The sequence below is a fragment of the Atta colombica genome, unplaced genomic scaffold (assembly GCF_001594045.1).
Source record: "Atta colombica isolate Treedump-2 unplaced genomic scaffold, Acol1.0 scaffold100, whole genome shotgun sequence".
In the NCBI taxonomy this organism is placed as follows: Eukaryota; Metazoa; Arthropoda; class Insecta; order Hymenoptera; family Formicidae; genus Atta; species Atta colombica.
The window spans coordinates 2688620-2706924 of record NW_017259185.1 but is presented as its reverse complement, the minus strand read 5'-3'; the positions used below and the strand labels follow the sequence as shown (position 1 = coordinate 2706924).

Here is an 18305-nt window from a genome sequence, read left to right as displayed (position 1 = left end):
TTTACTTCGAACTTTTGTAATCACGATAAGAAGATAAGCGGAGGAGAGGTCAAACGAATTAATTAAATTATTATAATACGCCGTAAATAAATTATTAAACTCATACAGTTTGTAGTAGCTGAGATCATTGATTTACTAAGAAAGTAGAAGAAATAAAGAATTTAAAAAATAACTTTGTGCTCTTGTTATTTTTGCAACCTATCTAAATAAACATTAGAATATTAAGTAAAATGCAAACCAATGATGAAGAAAACCGAAAGGTTCGCGAGTTGATTTCTCTTTTTCAAATTATCCAAAATATACTATGCTTTTTTATATCTTTTACAAGTAAAATCTAATGACGTTATTAAAAAGTAATTATTAAATACCAACTTGGAAAGCTGAATGATTTTATGAAAGTTTTTTCATATTTACTACGCCTTAATTTTTCTTACATATTTCTACAAAAGATACAACAATAAACAATTTTAAAATATTATTATATATCGATTGCCTTACTTAAACGAAATTCTGCACATCAAAGTGCGATACTGGACAATTCTCCGCGAAATATCTTTATATTGATAAGATTATTAATGCATAACGTGCAACGGATAAAAAAATGTATCATTTATTCTATCTTTATTGGACGCAAACGAACTCTTAAATTTTATTAATTTAATAAATTTGGTTTCTAATCAAGAAGTGATACGATAATTATGAAAAAACAATTTCATAGCAATATATTTTATTAGATAATAAGAAAACATATGTTTAAATTTATGAAATATATAGCGTAATAAATCATGATTATAATACTGTTGATAAGTTGTCAATTGTTAAAGGTATTTATTATTGGATATTTTGTGATAATCGATGTCTTTAATCGAGAGTTTTTGTACTTTATCGATAATAAAATGACAAAAATTAAAGATGAAAAAGTTGTTGAAGAAATTGTTTGTTAAGAGAATAAATTTTTCATAAGAGTGTAAATAAATAAACGTTCTATAAATTTAATTTATTCAACAATATGTTTTATTTTATTAATGATATAGTATTCATCACGGTAACATTGACAAATATTAATCTATATAGCTCCAACCTTTATTTCTTCAACATTAACTATATTTTTATTACAGATATACTTCACAAAAATACAATTTTAATTATTTCTTATTTTTATAAGAGTAGTATGAATAATAAAAATATCGTTTCACAAATATTCGATTCCATATGTTCGTGTTAATGTAACATGAATAATTTTTCTTTTATGAAATAATTTTTTGTCATCACAGTTTTTATCTTTTCTAATACACAACGCTTGAAATAAAACAATTTACATAATTAATTAAAGAAAAAATGTCGCGCTTATTTATCTAAATATATGTGTATAAGCATATTAAAATAATGTGTGTGTGTGTGTGTGTGTGTGTGTGTGTGTGTGTGTGTGTGTGTGTGTGTAATGAACGCGTATTACATTTTTAAATAAATTACTCTTATTTGTACGGAAACAATTTAACAATGCGTAAACTTTTGCTACTTATACTTCTCTTTGTTCTCTGGCATAAAAGTTAATGGCATAATCTGTAACTTCATATCTTTGTACAAAAATAAATAATAGCATTTCAGCAAGTTGACAAAATAGAAGACAAAATATGTATTTACACATTTTGATCTTATATCATGCTAATCTGTCTAAATTGTAAATTTCTCCTAGATTAACATTTTTTTTTTTAATAGCAAATGCGTATAAATAGATCGAATAAGAAATCAGAGCGCAAACTAGACTGGAAAAAATTAAGCATATGAGAGAGTATGCGCGCTATTACAATTATTACATCGATTATTACATTGGTGTTCTATATATAATCATCGATATTACATGTTGTCTTCTATTATTGAAACTGAATCATGTATCATATACTGTCACCACTTAGTTGTGCAGAAAAGACATAGTATATATTATTGGTTCGAAATTATTCAATATTTATGGCCATAAGATATAATATATGTGTATAATATCAAAATAATTCGTTTCAAAAGAGTAATGTGTTTACTTCAAACTTTTTCGGCACTTTATTATTATATAATTTATTTATATCTTGTAATATTTGTACGAATTAAATGGAAATTAGAATATCATAATAAATCTTGCATATGAAGCTAATTGCTTTATATTTGCACATAAAAAAATCACAAAAGATAATCGAAAACGAAGAAAAGTCTTATAACAATGTACAACAAAAATTATATAGCACATAATAAAACAAATATGTCACTGGAAAAACTTAATCTTAAAATGTAAACTCTTATTACTACATTATTAAATGTATTAACGAAATAAAATACGCAAAATTGAACTTTTAAATTCGTATTTTTCGCTTTTCCATAATATGTATAACGAGATTGCTCTAAATTAATAAATAAAATTAATGGCACTTGCATTGTAAAGCTCACATAATACAATGTACACACACACACACACACACACACACACACACACACACACACACACACCTATATATATATATATGTATGTATGTATGTATACAAAATATATTAAGAAAGGTATAAATGATTACAAATTTTCTTGAAAAAAACATCAAATTTTTTAAAATTACAAAATTGGAATATTTAATGTTAAACAAATTATTAATTATAAAGTATTGACTGTTTAAGAAATACTGCTGTAAAAGAAGAATAAAGTTATCTATTATCATTTATACATCCAAAAGAATAATTTGCAAATTTATCTGTAAAATCAAATGAGAGATAATTATTATTACAATTACTATGAACTTAATTAATAAAACCCAATTTTGATGTCAAATGCAATAATTATTTTATATGTACCTTTTTTAAAATATTTTATATATACAAATACATAATGTCTCTTCAAAATTTTGTACATTACACATTACATATTAATGATTTTCTCTCTCTCTCTCTCTTCCTCTTTCTGATTAAAAAAATATTTCATGTATTTTCTTGAAATATATCTGGAAATCATAATTAAAGAATATTAAAATTCAATATCGAGAGATTGTTTCCTGTAAACTTAATTTTTCTTATTAATTTATCATTAAAACTACTTTATATATTTTTACGAAAATTAAAATTATTTAAATAAATAAAACTGACAACACAGTAATAGCTAAGAAAAATTTAAAAAATTTTTAAATGCTATTAATTTACACACACACACACACACACACACACACACACACACACACACACTTTTTGCAATAAGTTATAAAAACATAATTTTCATAATTCGAACAAATGTGAATGTAAATTATTAAAAATGTAAATATATTTTTTATCTTTAATTTACGACTAAGAACCTTTCTTAAGAAACGCAAAAACAAGGAATAAAAATATATAATTTACCTATCTTCAAAATTAATGACTGTGTTCGAAATATTTATGCACAGAAAACGTTTATGCAAAAAAATTACAAGGAGATAATATTAATATAATATAATAAAAATACTTGTTTCATTAATCCTTTCCGTATTCTTTTCCTGTTCTTAAAAAGATCTTACAAATCATAATTAAAAAAAAAACAGAATGGTATTTTTTTACATTACTTAAAAAATATTTACTTTTAATGGAATATTCTAAGTACGCACGTATGTACGTACGCATATATGTACTCTTGGAAAATATAGTCATGACTTGAAATTTGTACAAACAGAATTAAACTGAATTTAAACAATTCATTACTTTCAATGTGTAAATTATGTGTAATATCTTACTTTTAGTTTCATTTTTTCTAGCTAATATAATTGATATTAAACTTTTTTTCTTAAATATTAACACGTCATCGTGATTTGTACAGAGATAATTTCTTTTTTGTTAATACGTCATGCCACTGTCTTATCCTCTTTGGTCAACCTTATGTGTAAATAATTACGTAAACGATTAATATTAAATAATGGCTGAAAATAATAACTATACTAAGGTGAACATAAAAATTACAGATTAAAACTATCTATTAAAAAGAACAAAACGAATATGCTCTTCTCAAATCATGACTATCTTTCCAGACTTTTCGTGAACTATATTTATGCAGACTAGACTCTAAGGCTAGCTTTTAGAGCACTGAAAAGCTATTTTCATCTAGTATAATATTTTATCTTAAGCTCTAGAATAGTCCAGTTCCACAACAACAACAACCGTTTTTAATATTAATAATTAAAATTTATAGCCTTATCGTGGAGGTCAATGTTACTGAATACGCTGTTTTTGAGTGAAATAAAAGCTTCCTCTCTTTTTTCATTTTATATAATTTTTAATCGCAGAATTTAAAAAGCAGTCTTTTGAAATAAGCGTGCATGTTTTTATCTTGAATATAAAGTCAGAATGCATGGCTTCCTTTGAATACAAAGATATTTTTTCAAAGTACAATTTGATTTAACAGATAATAAAATTAACTAAAATTAACATAATTATCTTTTCACATATAAGTACAAAGAGCCATTTCACAAGCATTAATATTACACGAGACATGAATATTCTAATGAAATAAAATGCATCTCTTGTTGCTTCAATACTTCACAATACTGCTTGTGTAAGTAATTACATCCAATTTTGAGTTAAAAATTAAATAAAATGTAGACTAATAATTCTTATAATATTTCTAAGTATCATCAACTATATTTAAAAAACTTGATTATTTCTATTTAATAAAACAAAAATTTATGAATATTTGTATTAGGTAAAAAATACAAATTATTATATAGAAAGGGCACGATATAAAAAAAATGTATGTTCAAAAAAATATATAAATATATCCTATTTATAAATACAATCAAAAGCAAAAATTGAAGTTAAAATAAATATGCTAATTCACATTAAGGCCGTTATATATGTAAAACTTAATTTCATTAGTACCAATATGCAATTAAAAATTGTATAAATTATCTTCTTATGCCAAATTCTTTAGATAATTTTATTTAAAGATTTGATTCTTTTAAGAATGTTCTGCCTCGACAAATTATTAATAATGTTAAGATATTTATGATTTTAAATTTAACCAAAACGTTAACAGTACATATCGTACAATGTAGTTTAAAAACAAATGAAATAGATATTGAGACTTTATTATGTTATCGATATTGAATAGTGTGAGAATATTATATATTTGATTGCAATGCTATATAATGAAGGATTTATTTACGCAAGATAAAATTTTATTAATTAGATCTATCAATCATAAGCTTGGTTTAAATAAAGAAACTAAAAAAACTGTTACGTATAATTTTGAATTAGATTTCGATAGACTTCTATTTAAATCTTTTAATTAAATGTAGAGCTGTATAGAAACCTTATTATATGATCACTAAATACTAAATAATTGAAGAGTCATAGAAATTGTATAACAGGATTATACATTTCATAGCTTTTTCATCAACAAATGAACAGGATATCTCTCTCTATTATTTCTTGGTGTTATTCCTGTACTACTCTGTGCCGTTTGAGAATGTAATAGCATCCTACATAATTTATCGACCTCTTCGTCACTTGAGCTAAATCTATTCAAATGTCTGTCATTAGCAGAACTTTGAGAATCATCACAATTCTCAATGTCAAATCTCAATCGTGTTTCTACATGTACAGGGCTAGATGCTCTGGTGGCAGGCGCGGTCCTGCTACGAGATTCAACATTTCTCAAGGGAATTTTACTAAGACCCTGATTATGATTCACGTCCAAAGTTGAAAAGTATCCTTTTACAGCACGACGTACCGTGGTATGATCCTCCAGACTATGATGTTTTACAAGCTGCTTCGTTTCTTTAGTATCAGGGAGCTTTAAACTGAAATTGGTGGAATGCCGTTTGGTTCGATCCAGAGTGCATTTAGAATTAGTGAATTTTAACTTTTCTTTATCCAATATCAAAGAATTTCTTTTAAATTTCTCGTCTAAAGATCGCTCTTGATTAACATCCCACCCAAATCTAGTTCTTCCTTGTGGAGCAGAATATCTTTTAGTTCTCGCATCTGTCTTAGACAAGTGTTGACCACTCAAATTCTCCTTCACCATGTTATGTTGTCGCAAGCCCTCTTCGTAGTCTATTGAAATCGATGTACTTCTCGATGATTCATTCTCACTTGTCCTACGTTTCATGCAATCTTCATATTCAATGGAGGAATGTCTCTTAAACTTTCCTTTATCGAAATTCATACTGCCTCGTCTAGGTCGAATAGTAGTATTATTTAATTGCCTCCTTGTAGCGATAAAATCTTGCAAATGCGGAATTTTTGATGTACTTTGAGAAATGGAGAATTGAGTGGGTATCCTGATACCCGTGTCTACCAAGAATTCATCGTCTGACTGCATCATGGATATTTCTGGCATGGAACTAAAAGTCCAACAGGAATTAAAGTGAGCTGCGTTTGTTAATGCTTTTAAAGCGGCAAAGTTCGGTGCTCTATCATTACCACTGATGTTAGTAGAAAATTCATGTGAATAATCCCGTGTTAGTAGAGAATGTTGCTGCTCTTGTTTATTATCTCTTACAAGCGATAGAAAAAAAGATTTTGTAAAGGTGGAAGGACTATATTCGTTCGTTTGGACTGAATGCTTTCTAAAGTTTATGTGATCGTTGTCAGTATCGTAATACGAACATTGAGAGTCACTTTCGTATTCTTGTTCACAAGCATCCGGCAATGTCAAGAGAGCTTGGAATACTGTTAACTTGGAGCAGTTACATTGTGGTTTAGGCGTAATATAATCATTAGATGATCCATTCACAAAGTTAAAATGCGATGAATTAGTATGTGAGTTGAAATGCCCTATTTTTTCCCATGGATGTGTTAGTTGAATTCTGTTAGATACAAAGCAAATATAACTTATAATTAGATTGGTTAACAAAACATTAATTCGTATTTTAGTACATATTAGTAAAAAATCTTTAATTAAATAATAAATAAATAATATAATAAATTAAATAATAAATAGTAATCAATATATTTATATAATTATCCATAATATTCATTAATTTCAAAATTTTTAATTTAAGCTTATAAAACTAATTATGTTATTTTTAAACATGCATTAGTTTTATATTCTTCTAAATTTATTTTTATATTTCTTTACCAAATTCTCTTTACCTCGTTTTTAAGCTTTCGATTACTTGATGCGAGGATGCAGTTCCATCTGCAAAACATCATATTTCAGTTCAGATAAATTTAAAATTAAAAGTTTATTAATATCTTTATTATTATATATGTTGATATAATTGTCTTAGTAAGCTTTTTTGCAACTAATTTTGATTAGCATTTATTAAAATCCGATTAATCACTCTCTTCAATCGCTAACACAAATTAAAAATTTGTACTTTGGAAAATTGGCTTGGACTTGCAAGAGACAGACGATAGGATTACTTGGATAAGAATTTCTGCTTCCCAACTTCTGTCATTAAATAATATGAGTTGCTTACATTTAATTAATAACAATTTTGTTTCATGTAATTCTTCCATATTCTTCATTAAGTGCTCACCTTTAGACTGTGATCTAAAACATAAATTTAATAGAAGATAACAACAATAATAATTTGACAATTTATATTATTTAATAAATTGAAATATATAATTTCAATTAAACTTACAATTTTCTTGTAGAACTATCAGTTCCTGTTCTTGTCCAACCTAAACAAATATTATTTATTATTTAAATTCTTAGCTAATATTAATTTCTTTTCTAATAAAAATTTTTTAAAACAAAAGTTAAAAAGTTCTGACTACTTATTGCTATTAAATAACGAACAAATTATATATAACCAAATAAAATACATTCTATGATTCTATGATTAAAACATATATTTTATTTGAATATGAAGTTTCGTAATTAGTTAAGACTCTTCCTGTAGTATATATACTATACAAATAAATGTTTTTGCTCAATAGTAATGTTTGACATATAAACATACATCACTGACAATATATAGATATAGATATATAATATTTAATAGTATAAAAGTATCTCTACTTTAGTAAAAATACCTTTTTTACCTATAGTATCACCAATGCTTGATTTTCTTGCACTTATGCTCAACAACCTTTTTTCTTCTTCCAACTTTTTGGCATCTTCTATATCTTGTTTAGTAAGCTTCGTTGTTAACTACATAAGTACAAAAAAGTATTCAGAGAAACATATTTTTCATATAACTTAGATATTTTTAAATTACTTACTCTTTGATTTTCATATTTGACATCCATTTCATTCAACTTCTGTGTAACACTTTTTAAAGTAAATAGTACGTCTCTATCCTTTTCATTGTTTACCAAATGTCTCACAACTGTCTCCAATGATGTTAACAATTTCTTATCGGTTGGCATCCACAATTGATTTTTCAACTGTGGCATTAAGGATACTACTTTCATTCTTATATTAGCTACCGGATCTTCAGCCAGATTCAATAAAACATTGAAAAAATGCTCTTTAAAATATGTAGAAGAAAAGATTTCTAATGCTTCGATCATCATACGAACGAACATCATTCTCGCGTAACAGTCAGAACTATTAGCTAAATCTATAAAGATTCTATTACGCAGTTCCGTTCTTTGTATAGGTTTCGTATTATATCGTAGGAGGAGAAGAAAAAGTATTCCTGCGGCAAGACGTACTGGTATTGGTCGCTAAAATTGTAGAATTGAATTCACACGTTTAATAAAACTGTAAATCGTGCTTCAAAGAAGAATAAAATATTTTAGACTTACTGCATTTAAAATTCTGGAGAAAGCCATTGGAATAAAATATGAGTATATAAAATCACTGGGAAAACATTTAGGTAAAATTTCTAACTGCGTATGCATTAATAATGCCAGTCTCCAATTGTGTGTGCCTGCAACTTCAGCTTCACACTTTAATAAAGCTTTACTTATTTCTATCAAAGAAGAATCCTATAATGAATAATATAATGAAAACATATCTTAAGAACATGATTCTGAATTACAAAGTATATGTGACAAAATTAAATTACCATTTTATTTGTTCCAATAGTTTGACTTTCAACTAAACATTCCAGTGTTAATCCTATATGAGGAATTAAACCTTGAAGCACTTCCTCGGAATCATCTTTTAGCAATTTTATTAAATTTCCTTTTATTCGTGTGTTTTTTGGCCCTAGAATCTTTGCTACCTATAAGTAATGTTTTATTATACGTAACAAATGTTACTAAAATTTAATAAGTGCAATATTCAATAAGTGTAATATTTAAAATCTTACTTCATGAATCCCACACGCAACTGTTTTCCGAACCATATAATAATGATCACTTGCCAATTCATTAAATGTTGTAAGTATCGCATTTACATCTTCTGGAGAACTTGATACGAAAATGAACATTGCTGGCAAATTAAATGCACAATGCCTTCTACATTCAACATATCGTTCATCCTGTGTAAGATTGTTGCTAATCTAAAACACAAAATATTGTATTAATATTAAATTTATAAATTATTTTCAGTACATATAATAAATATTATACATTAAATATACTACACGAGTTTTTTCTATAGAAAAATTATTTAATACATGTATCCATACTTAGTTTATATAAAAAGCTTATAATACTTACAAACGTAAGATGTGGTTTCTCTTTCTTCAGTGATGATATTCCCAATTGTGCAAGTTGTTGAAAGTATTTTATAAACCATGTTTTCTCTGACATTGATAAACATTCTGAAATAACACATATACATTTTTGTCATTTAAACATTATTTAAGATCGAATTGCTGTCAATATAAATGCAAATAAATGCAATATAAATGCAAAAAAATTGTTTCTTACTTTCTAGGCCAAGTACAAGTTTTCCCAATTCTTGTGCTGTTACACATATCACATTATCATTCGATTTAGCTGCATTTTCACACAACTTTTTAACAAGTGGGGCTATTATATTTGTTATTATATCTGTAGACAATTTATACTTAAATTAATTTTTACTGCTTAATTTGTATCTGTTTAATCTATACTGTATCTATACTGTATCTATGTAATTTTTATTCTTTTTATTAATATCTAAAAAATATTTCTAAAATATACAATTACTCACCTTCCTGAAGATGAGGTAGTAAATAGACTATTGTCTGTACAGAGGCGTATCTTACACTGCTTTCTTCGTCACTTGCCAATTCTACAAGAGATGGTAGCAAAGCAGGTTTTACAGATTCAGCATCAAGACCTTCTGCAACAAAACGCAGCTGCAAACAGATACTAGCTCGCACTTCACTGTTTACATCCTGACAAAGGGAGTGCACTGTTGGTAGAACTTCTTTCTGTATCCTAAAATTTTCATAATAGTTATTTAGAATTTGTAAATAATGAATTAAAAATTATTTAAATATTTTATGTAGAAGTTTTAATATTCTTTTTGTAGTTTTAATATTCTTTATGTACAAAGATAAAATAATAGGTAACTGTTTGTGGCCAATATGATCTAATTTAATACTGCTAAATATTGCTGAATAAACTTTTAATAAATTATCATAAGCTTTTACTGCGTATAAAAACGATGAAATAAAAGTATATTTGAATATACTCACATTGAAGAATCAAATCTTGTACAAATCTTTCCTAATAACCTGCTGCACGTTATCCTGGAGTAGATAGGTTGTGACAATTGTCCTTTACTTATAGTCAATGGAAGAATCTGTATGTGAGAGTGTTCTTGTTACCATCCATCCAAAAGTGCTATGCAGTGCTATGTTATTACATTTACAGCAATTTAATATCTCAAACATTGATTTATAATATAAATATATTTTTTTAAAGTTTTATTAGCTGATGCGCATAATTGTAATTTATTTATATTAGTTTCTTTCTGAATTTAATATTTGTTGATATATAATAAATAAATAAAAGAATTTCCTTTTTTCATCTGTTTAAATAAAATATCAAACATATCAATTTTTTTAATTGCCTGTACAAACCTGTGCTCTTATGACTTCTACCGGCAGTAAGTCTATCACATCTAGCAAGGTCTCCAACCATGCATGACAGATAACTTTAACATTAACACATATAATAAAAGTTAGAAGCAATTATAGCGACAAACAGTACAAAAATAATATTTAAATTTCAACTATAAAATATTGTATTCTCTAAAGTAATAATTATTTTAATTAAATATGTTTACCTCGATCACGACTGTCTAAAGAATTTAATATGCTTTGAAGGAATGTCTGACTAAAAACATTATGGCTGACAAGCTTCTGCTCTAAAATTGTTTTGAATGTGGTTGATGCAGCTATGTGAAATTCAGTTGATGCAGTAGCCAGAGACTGCTGCATCTTAGGTACCACTCGAGACATACATGATTGTTTATCAGTAGCTAAAAGACTTGGTAGACTTTGTATAACACTAAGTTTCTGAATCTCATCTCCCTTCCTGAAAAAATACCAAATATTTTCTTAAGAAATAACATATATGACGAAAAAAATCATCGTCTTGCACTTTTGATTCGTAAGAGGATATGCAAAATTATTTGAATATATATATATTGCTGATAATTTACGAATAATTAATGAATGTTGTTATTTTTTAACTATATCTTCTTACATTTAAAAAGAAAAAATACATGTGTACATATTAAAGATAATAGATTGTTTACAAGTTTAAGTCTAAGCATTCTGACAGGTTTCCAATTGTTTAAAGAACTTGGTAAATTATTTATTCATTTCAAAGAAACTGAAAACATTAAGGATCGGTAATGGTCGATCAAGGAGATGATGCAGTAATACTTGGGTCAAGTAACTTCAACATTTAAACAATTTAATGAATCATATGTAAAAAAACTGATAGGCTTGGCTTTCGCTATACAATGTAATACATTTGCCAAGATACTTGGGCCATTTAATGACACAAGTATCATTCTTTGTTATTTATTAAATGTCAAGAAAGACAGACTGATGTTTGTCAATATGTCACTAAATGGAAAACATCTACTGTCATTTTCAATCTGTGCTTCTCAGCAGAAGACATGGTGAATTTGGTCATTTGCACTACACTAAATTAGTACACATTGAAGATTACTTTATTTATCTACAATAACTCAATGCATTAGCAGAATATAATCAACATTGACAATGAAATAATACATGTATATTTTATTAACTAACCTAACAATGCCATTATTAAATAATTAATTGATTAAAATATTTATACGTTTTTAACATTTAACTTTGTTAATTTCATGTATATCTGTTTTTAATATGTACTAATTTGATGTAATGCAAGTAACCGAATTTACTAATAGATTACACAGTGTAATACAGTGAATCATTACATTCTTTTAATTTGCCCATCCATTTAAATTTTTATCTTACACTGTGTATCTTGCTGGGAAATATAAATGGGAAGCACTTCGTAGCAGATGTTTTCCATTTATTAACATGAGTTGACATAAACATTGGTCTATCTTTCTTGACATTCAATGAATAGCGATAGAATGATACTTGTGTTACTAAGAGTGATTTAGCAAGAAACAGATAACACAGTGCAATATAATGAATCAATACATTCTTGTTGTTTGCTAACAATAAAGATGAAATAATCATACTTGTCTTATAGATACTTTCCATTAAGAAACACATTGTAGTGAGTCGTGATCATTTCATCTTTAAATTGGTAAACAAGGATATAATAATGGACTGTTAGGGACAATAAAAGAAACAGAAAACAGAGAATTTCATCCTATCAGAAATCATGTATTGTGGAATACATAGTTTCTGATAGATTGAAATTCTTATATTCTCTGTTCCCTGTTTCTTTTATTGAGCAGAATCCCTTACACTGTGTCATCTATGTCTCTTACAGTAAAGCAAACCCTCTTAATAACATCAATTCTATCTTTCTTGATATTCAAAGAATAACAGAAAAAGATACTTGTATATTTGTGTCACCAAATAGAAAGTATCCATAATAAATAATAAATAAAAATTGTTTACTATTCGATGCGTTTAGTTAACCTAATCTCTCGGATGTTCCGCGAACCTTTCACGATCCTGACATCCCTCGCGCGTGGAATGTCGTCTTTAAAGGACTATAATTAGCGCGCTCAACTATGACAGGACAGTGCGCTGCTCCTTGAACGATCGCGTGGCTATTTTTAGGAGTTGCGCGCGCGGGATGAGAAGGGTAACAAACTTGATTCCCGGCAAGGGGATGAACTCTTGATCGACCTCACGCGACGCAACGCTACGTGAGGTGACATGACATGCCGACGGGGAAGACGCGTCCGGGTACTTACGGATCGGACGCGATCTCGTATGAGGTTTCATCTCCCTCTTGCAGCATTTTCGAGGCGCATCTTACTCATCGACTTCGTCGCAGTCAGCGAGAGCGGCAGGATCGATCAATCGCGGTCGGGGATGTATGTACCTCTCACGCGAATGGCACGCGCGTACCCATGACACAAATGACACAATACGCGAATGCGCGGAGAAAGCGGCCACGTGCAACTCGCGAAAACGTAAATGACAACTGAACAGCGAGCGGGGCGAGTATCCGATCTCTGCGTCTATCGGTCACATCCGATTCGTGACCGTGCTATCCGTAATTTAATGCCCCAACGCTCGGTACTCAGAACACGACTGCTGGGCGCGCACAAATACGCGACGAACGCGACCCACGTATCAACTACCAATTGGATTTGTCGAGAAGACGCGCGCACGTCGTGACGCATCCCGTGGATGCACACAGTTAGTACACGCCGAGGGCGCTGTTGCGTAACCCGCTGGCGTGACACAAAAGATGATTTAATGATCGCGTCATCCGGCAATCCGATGCGCCGGCCCCGACGCATCGGGAAAAAGAATCTACGCAATAATCGACCGAGTGTTTCCCGAACGCTGGAGATCCACTCCGGATGCGATGACATTGAAAGGATCATCGTCAATCATAGTCTTGCGATTGTTATGACTATAGTCGTTTTATATTGTTTACAGGAGGAACATTCGAACGTTCAATTTGAAAACTTGCATAATTATTAAATACGTATATATAATAGGTGTATCTGTTTTTTAATATTTCTTTTTATCAATTCTTTATTTATCACAGCAATTGTTAGCATTCATGAATTACTTTTTTGATATTTCAGAGAATATATTTTCTTCTTATTTCTAATTTTAAAGAAATTATTGAAACAATTGCACTTTATCGATTATAATTCTTTATCTCCATTCACTTTATTATGAATAGTATTTTTTACCTGCATAATAGATTTTTTAAATCTTGTAAAATTGTGGCGTATCATAAGATTAAGTGTTCATAAATATAAACTAAAGCTTTCAAGTATTGCTTGTAGATTTACAGAGATTTAATGCTTGTCAGTCCAATTGTAAATTATCGTATAAATACATCATTACCTACATTGAAGAATATCTACTGCTACCTTGAAAACACGCTTATATATGTTCGCGAGATTTAATTAACGCCATGCTGACCTTGTTTCGGCAATCGCAAGTAAATTACGCATTTCCGATCAAGGTTTAACAGGTCGAATTATCGAGGCAATACAGGTAAAATTGCTCTCTGCATGTGCAAGCTCGCGTAGAAATTTTTAGCTAATAGCAATTTTAATACTCAATATATATATCGGCATTTATGCAATAGTAAGAAAAATATTGATAAGCAGAAATAACGATTAAAACTATCACATTATATATCACATAATATATATCATGTTAAAAATAGATATCAATTAAGAACTTTGAATTAGAAAAAGATCATTTAAAAACAATATAAATATTGAATTATTCAATAATATCGGATTAAAACATGTAATTTACTTATACGAGAATATGAAGATTTCCTTCAAAGTTTAAAAAATGTATTATGCAAATACATATTAAGATTTTATCTTTAAATTAATAAAGATTGAGAATCATTAATTATTCGATATCAGAATTTAAAACGCGTAATTTACTTACAAAAGGATATGTAGTGCTCTATCTATAGGTTTCCTTTCCAAGCTAGCATCCAAGGAGTGCTTTTGCAACTGTTCTTCATTCTAAGTAAGGATTATTTAAATGAGGTCGGTGAAGCGTGTAATTGAATCGCATGGATGTTTGTTCAACATCAGTATCAGAGAAAAGTTCTTGAATGCTGATTATAAAGGCTGTCGAGTAAAATTACATACACGCGTGCAAGTGAAGACAAGCGAAGGAAATGAAACCATTAATGTTACATACCCTTATATCGGGTAATGGTTTATCCAAACGAAGATTCACCAAATATTCTTCCATGATTCTATGCCATATAATTCCATATGATTTTGTCTAATTTTATATAACCTTCTAAATACATCATTCTTCTTGAGAACAAAAGATACATTCATGTTAAACATAATCGAAACAAGAAAAATCATAACGAATATGCATTTGGAGATATTATTACACTAAATTCAAATTTTTACAAAAATTACAGAAATCAAAACATAATTTGACGCTGCAATTTGTCATGATGTACGATTGTATATTTAGACATAGCATCAATTTTTTCTGTTCAATGTAAATTAAAAATATAAATTATGAATTTCTAATTTATTCTTCTAATCTGATTTTTAATCTGAGTTGTTTTTTATCAAATTGTTCAAGTCAATGGGATAAATTATCTACATTTTAGAAATGTATTCATATTTTTATTAGATAACAAGACATTTAATAAAAATTGTTCACATTTTAATAGTTCAAACAACGTGCTTTCATATACTTATATAATTGACAGTTTCATTTTTCAATTTCATATATTGAACAAATATACATTTATAAACAATATTTATGTAAACATATTGTATTACATGGATAAAAATAAAATACACTTTTACGCTAAAATAATCATATTTATGATAGAAAATCTTATAAACTAAACTGAATTATATTTACGTGAATGGAAAATAAATGTGTCATTTTTTAAACAAATAACTGAAATAGACATTAACAATCGTCAATTCCAGAATAGTTAAAATGATAAGATACTGCGTAGATTTAAATGAGATTTTGAATTCATAATCTGATAATAATTTGTATTCTTAAGGCTCGTAAATAATAATCATTATCCTGAATAATCATCACAGCCAATTTTTATTACCATTTGTAAAATAAGACAATTTGGATAAAATTATGAGATCACTTTAAAATAATTGTAAAAATAAACGGAAGCTATGCTTATTCTTCCTGATGGTAAATAATCATAAAAAGTGACAAAAGGCGTAAAATTTTTTCATTCAATGTATAGCATATTTTCATTTATAATATGTGCCTTTTAACATTCTTTGTATAATTCTTTACTATCAGGGGGAGATAAACATAATTAGTTATGTTATAGTTTTCGTCCATTTTTATAAATGTTTTAAAGCAATTTTATCATTTTATCCAAATTGTCTTTATTTACAAATGACACATAACAAAAATCAACATGTTATTTCTCGTTTCCGATTAAATATATGATACATCACGATTAAATATATGGCTGTGGTGTGCCTATTCCAGGAGTCTTAACCCATTTACAATATTTTTATCTTAAAGACGTACAGGATGTTGCAGATACATATTAGACAGTATGATAGATTGCGCGGCAAATTTTGCATGGACAGGCGCGGTTCAATAGATGATGACTTTATAACATAAACTATATAATGTATAAACTTTATAATGTATAATGTATAAAAATCACCGCCATTACCTATAAAACTGCGCCTGCCCATGCAAAGTTTATCACGCAACCTGTCATATTGTCTAGTATGTATCTGCAACATCCTGTACAAAAGACGTCATAAATTACTGACAACATTCCAAAGTCACATTTAAAGATGTCATAAATTTATTGATTAATGTTAAAAAATAAAATTATTCGATTACCTTATTACATACATATACAATATACATATAATATCTCTTAAGAGATTTTTTTAAATCTTCAAAAAATATTTTATATCTATGATATATGTGTTATGTTTACATATCATTAGGCTTTTTGAATCATTGGTCAGCATTTAAAACTATTATAATTCTGCTACATCAAGTTACATCTATAATTATTCGTGGAAGAAACCCGTATTTGATATTAAAAGTTTAAGAAGTTCTTATCTTTAATCGTAAAACGTTGAATAAAATACTAAAAAGATATTAAAAAAAGATATTCAACTTATACATATAAAGATGTATTTTTTAATTTTTCAATATTTTATCTGAATTATTTCTTAGGAACTTACCAGAATAATTTTTGGCACATCAAATGATTCTCTTAGGAAATATCAAAGTTGTGAACACATTTTCATCACTTTAGTTATCCTAAGCCTAAGTATACAAAATATATCGGAAGTTTTATAACAAGAATTGTCACACAATTGGCTTTCAAATAAAAAATAAAATTTCAGAAAGTTATAATTTGATAGCTAATTATGTGACGCAATATTAACAACAAATTGTGTTCGCGTTTTCTTGTTACAAAACGTGATTACACATACACACACGCGCGCGCACACACACACACACACACACACATATATACATATATATCTATAATGGGAAAAAACTTTTCTTGTTACAAGAAAAATAGCTGTTTCTCCAACTGTGAACTTGGAGGTTGATGTAGAAATCGTCCCACTAAGAACGATAATTTGTGCGCATAATGACAGGGCGCTGGTACTCTGACAGTAGTTGAACAATTATAGTACATGTGGGTCAGTTTATATGTAACAACTTGAACTATATCTACTTCCAGTCCAGTATTATCAAAAATCACATTATATGAAGTGGGTGAAATTGTACCTTGCCTAATTTGTTGCGACACAATAAAAAAATCGTATCTTAGCGGATTGGTGATTACGTCATCTACTATTGTTCCGGTACGTGGATTAGCGTTACGACCTCTCATATCGAACAGCCGAACGTTAATTTTTTTAGTTACAATAATAAAAATCAGCTTAAAATTCGGACCATAATACAATTTTTCAAGCGCTTTTTCTAATTTTTGCACTTCATTTTCGTAAACTTGTCTGAGTTGACCTTCACTAACATCATCTCGATAAATTACAAGATGTACAGGAAAAGCCTTATTTCTTTCTTTATAAGCCATGATAGCTTTCCTTACACTTGCGCAAAGTTGGTCACCGAGATCTTCGTTGCTATGAAATAAAGCAATAGAGCTAAAATATTGTGTCAGCGTTTGGTCCACAGTTGCCACCATAGTCACTATAATTATAAATTTAGAATTATTTATTTTAGTTCATAACTAACATTAGGGATGCATCGAATGGTAAAATTACCGGATACCGATTATCAGATATCCGGCATTACATTTGTTTTCAGTTCCAG

The 18305-nt window shown here is 28.3% G+C and overlaps 2 protein-coding genes across 3 annotated transcripts in view; both read right to left on the bottom strand.

The window, feature by feature from the left end:
- Positions 1–5377: 5377 nt before the first annotated feature.
- On the bottom strand, positions 5378–13559 carry LOC108685081 (serine/threonine-protein phosphatase 4 regulatory subunit 4-like). Of its 2 annotated transcripts, none has more exons than XM_018189719.1 (16): positions 13238–13559; positions 11126–11376; positions 10920–10993; positions 10533–10639; positions 10043–10272; positions 9778–9900; positions 9565–9668; positions 9213–9404; positions 8967–9125; positions 8704–8886; positions 8176–8622; positions 7987–8104; positions 7593–7632; positions 7425–7498; positions 7096–7141; positions 5378–6809 (listed from the first exon to the last, which is right to left on the bottom strand). In XM_018189719.1, exons 1-16 carry the CDS (start codon positions 13282–13284, stop codon positions 5378–5380), a joined length of 3627 nt encoding a protein of 1208 aa, XP_018045208.1. In that variant the 5' UTR covers positions 13285–13559. The 2 variants fall into 2 exon arrangements, with proteins under 2 accessions (XP_018045208.1, XP_018045216.1); XM_018189727.1 differs by having other exon boundaries at positions 7485–7498.
- A 3973-nt stretch (positions 13560–17532) lies between these two features.
- The window catches only part of LOC108684800 (protein piwi-like), a 7246-nt gene continuing 6473 nt past the window's right edge, over positions 17533–18305 (bottom strand). Inside the window, exon 12 of the mRNA XM_018189294.1 lies at positions 17533–18182. Within this exon, the coding sequence (XP_018044783.1) occupies positions 17533–18182 (650 nt within the window). The remainder of the gene's footprint in view (positions 18183–18305) is intronic.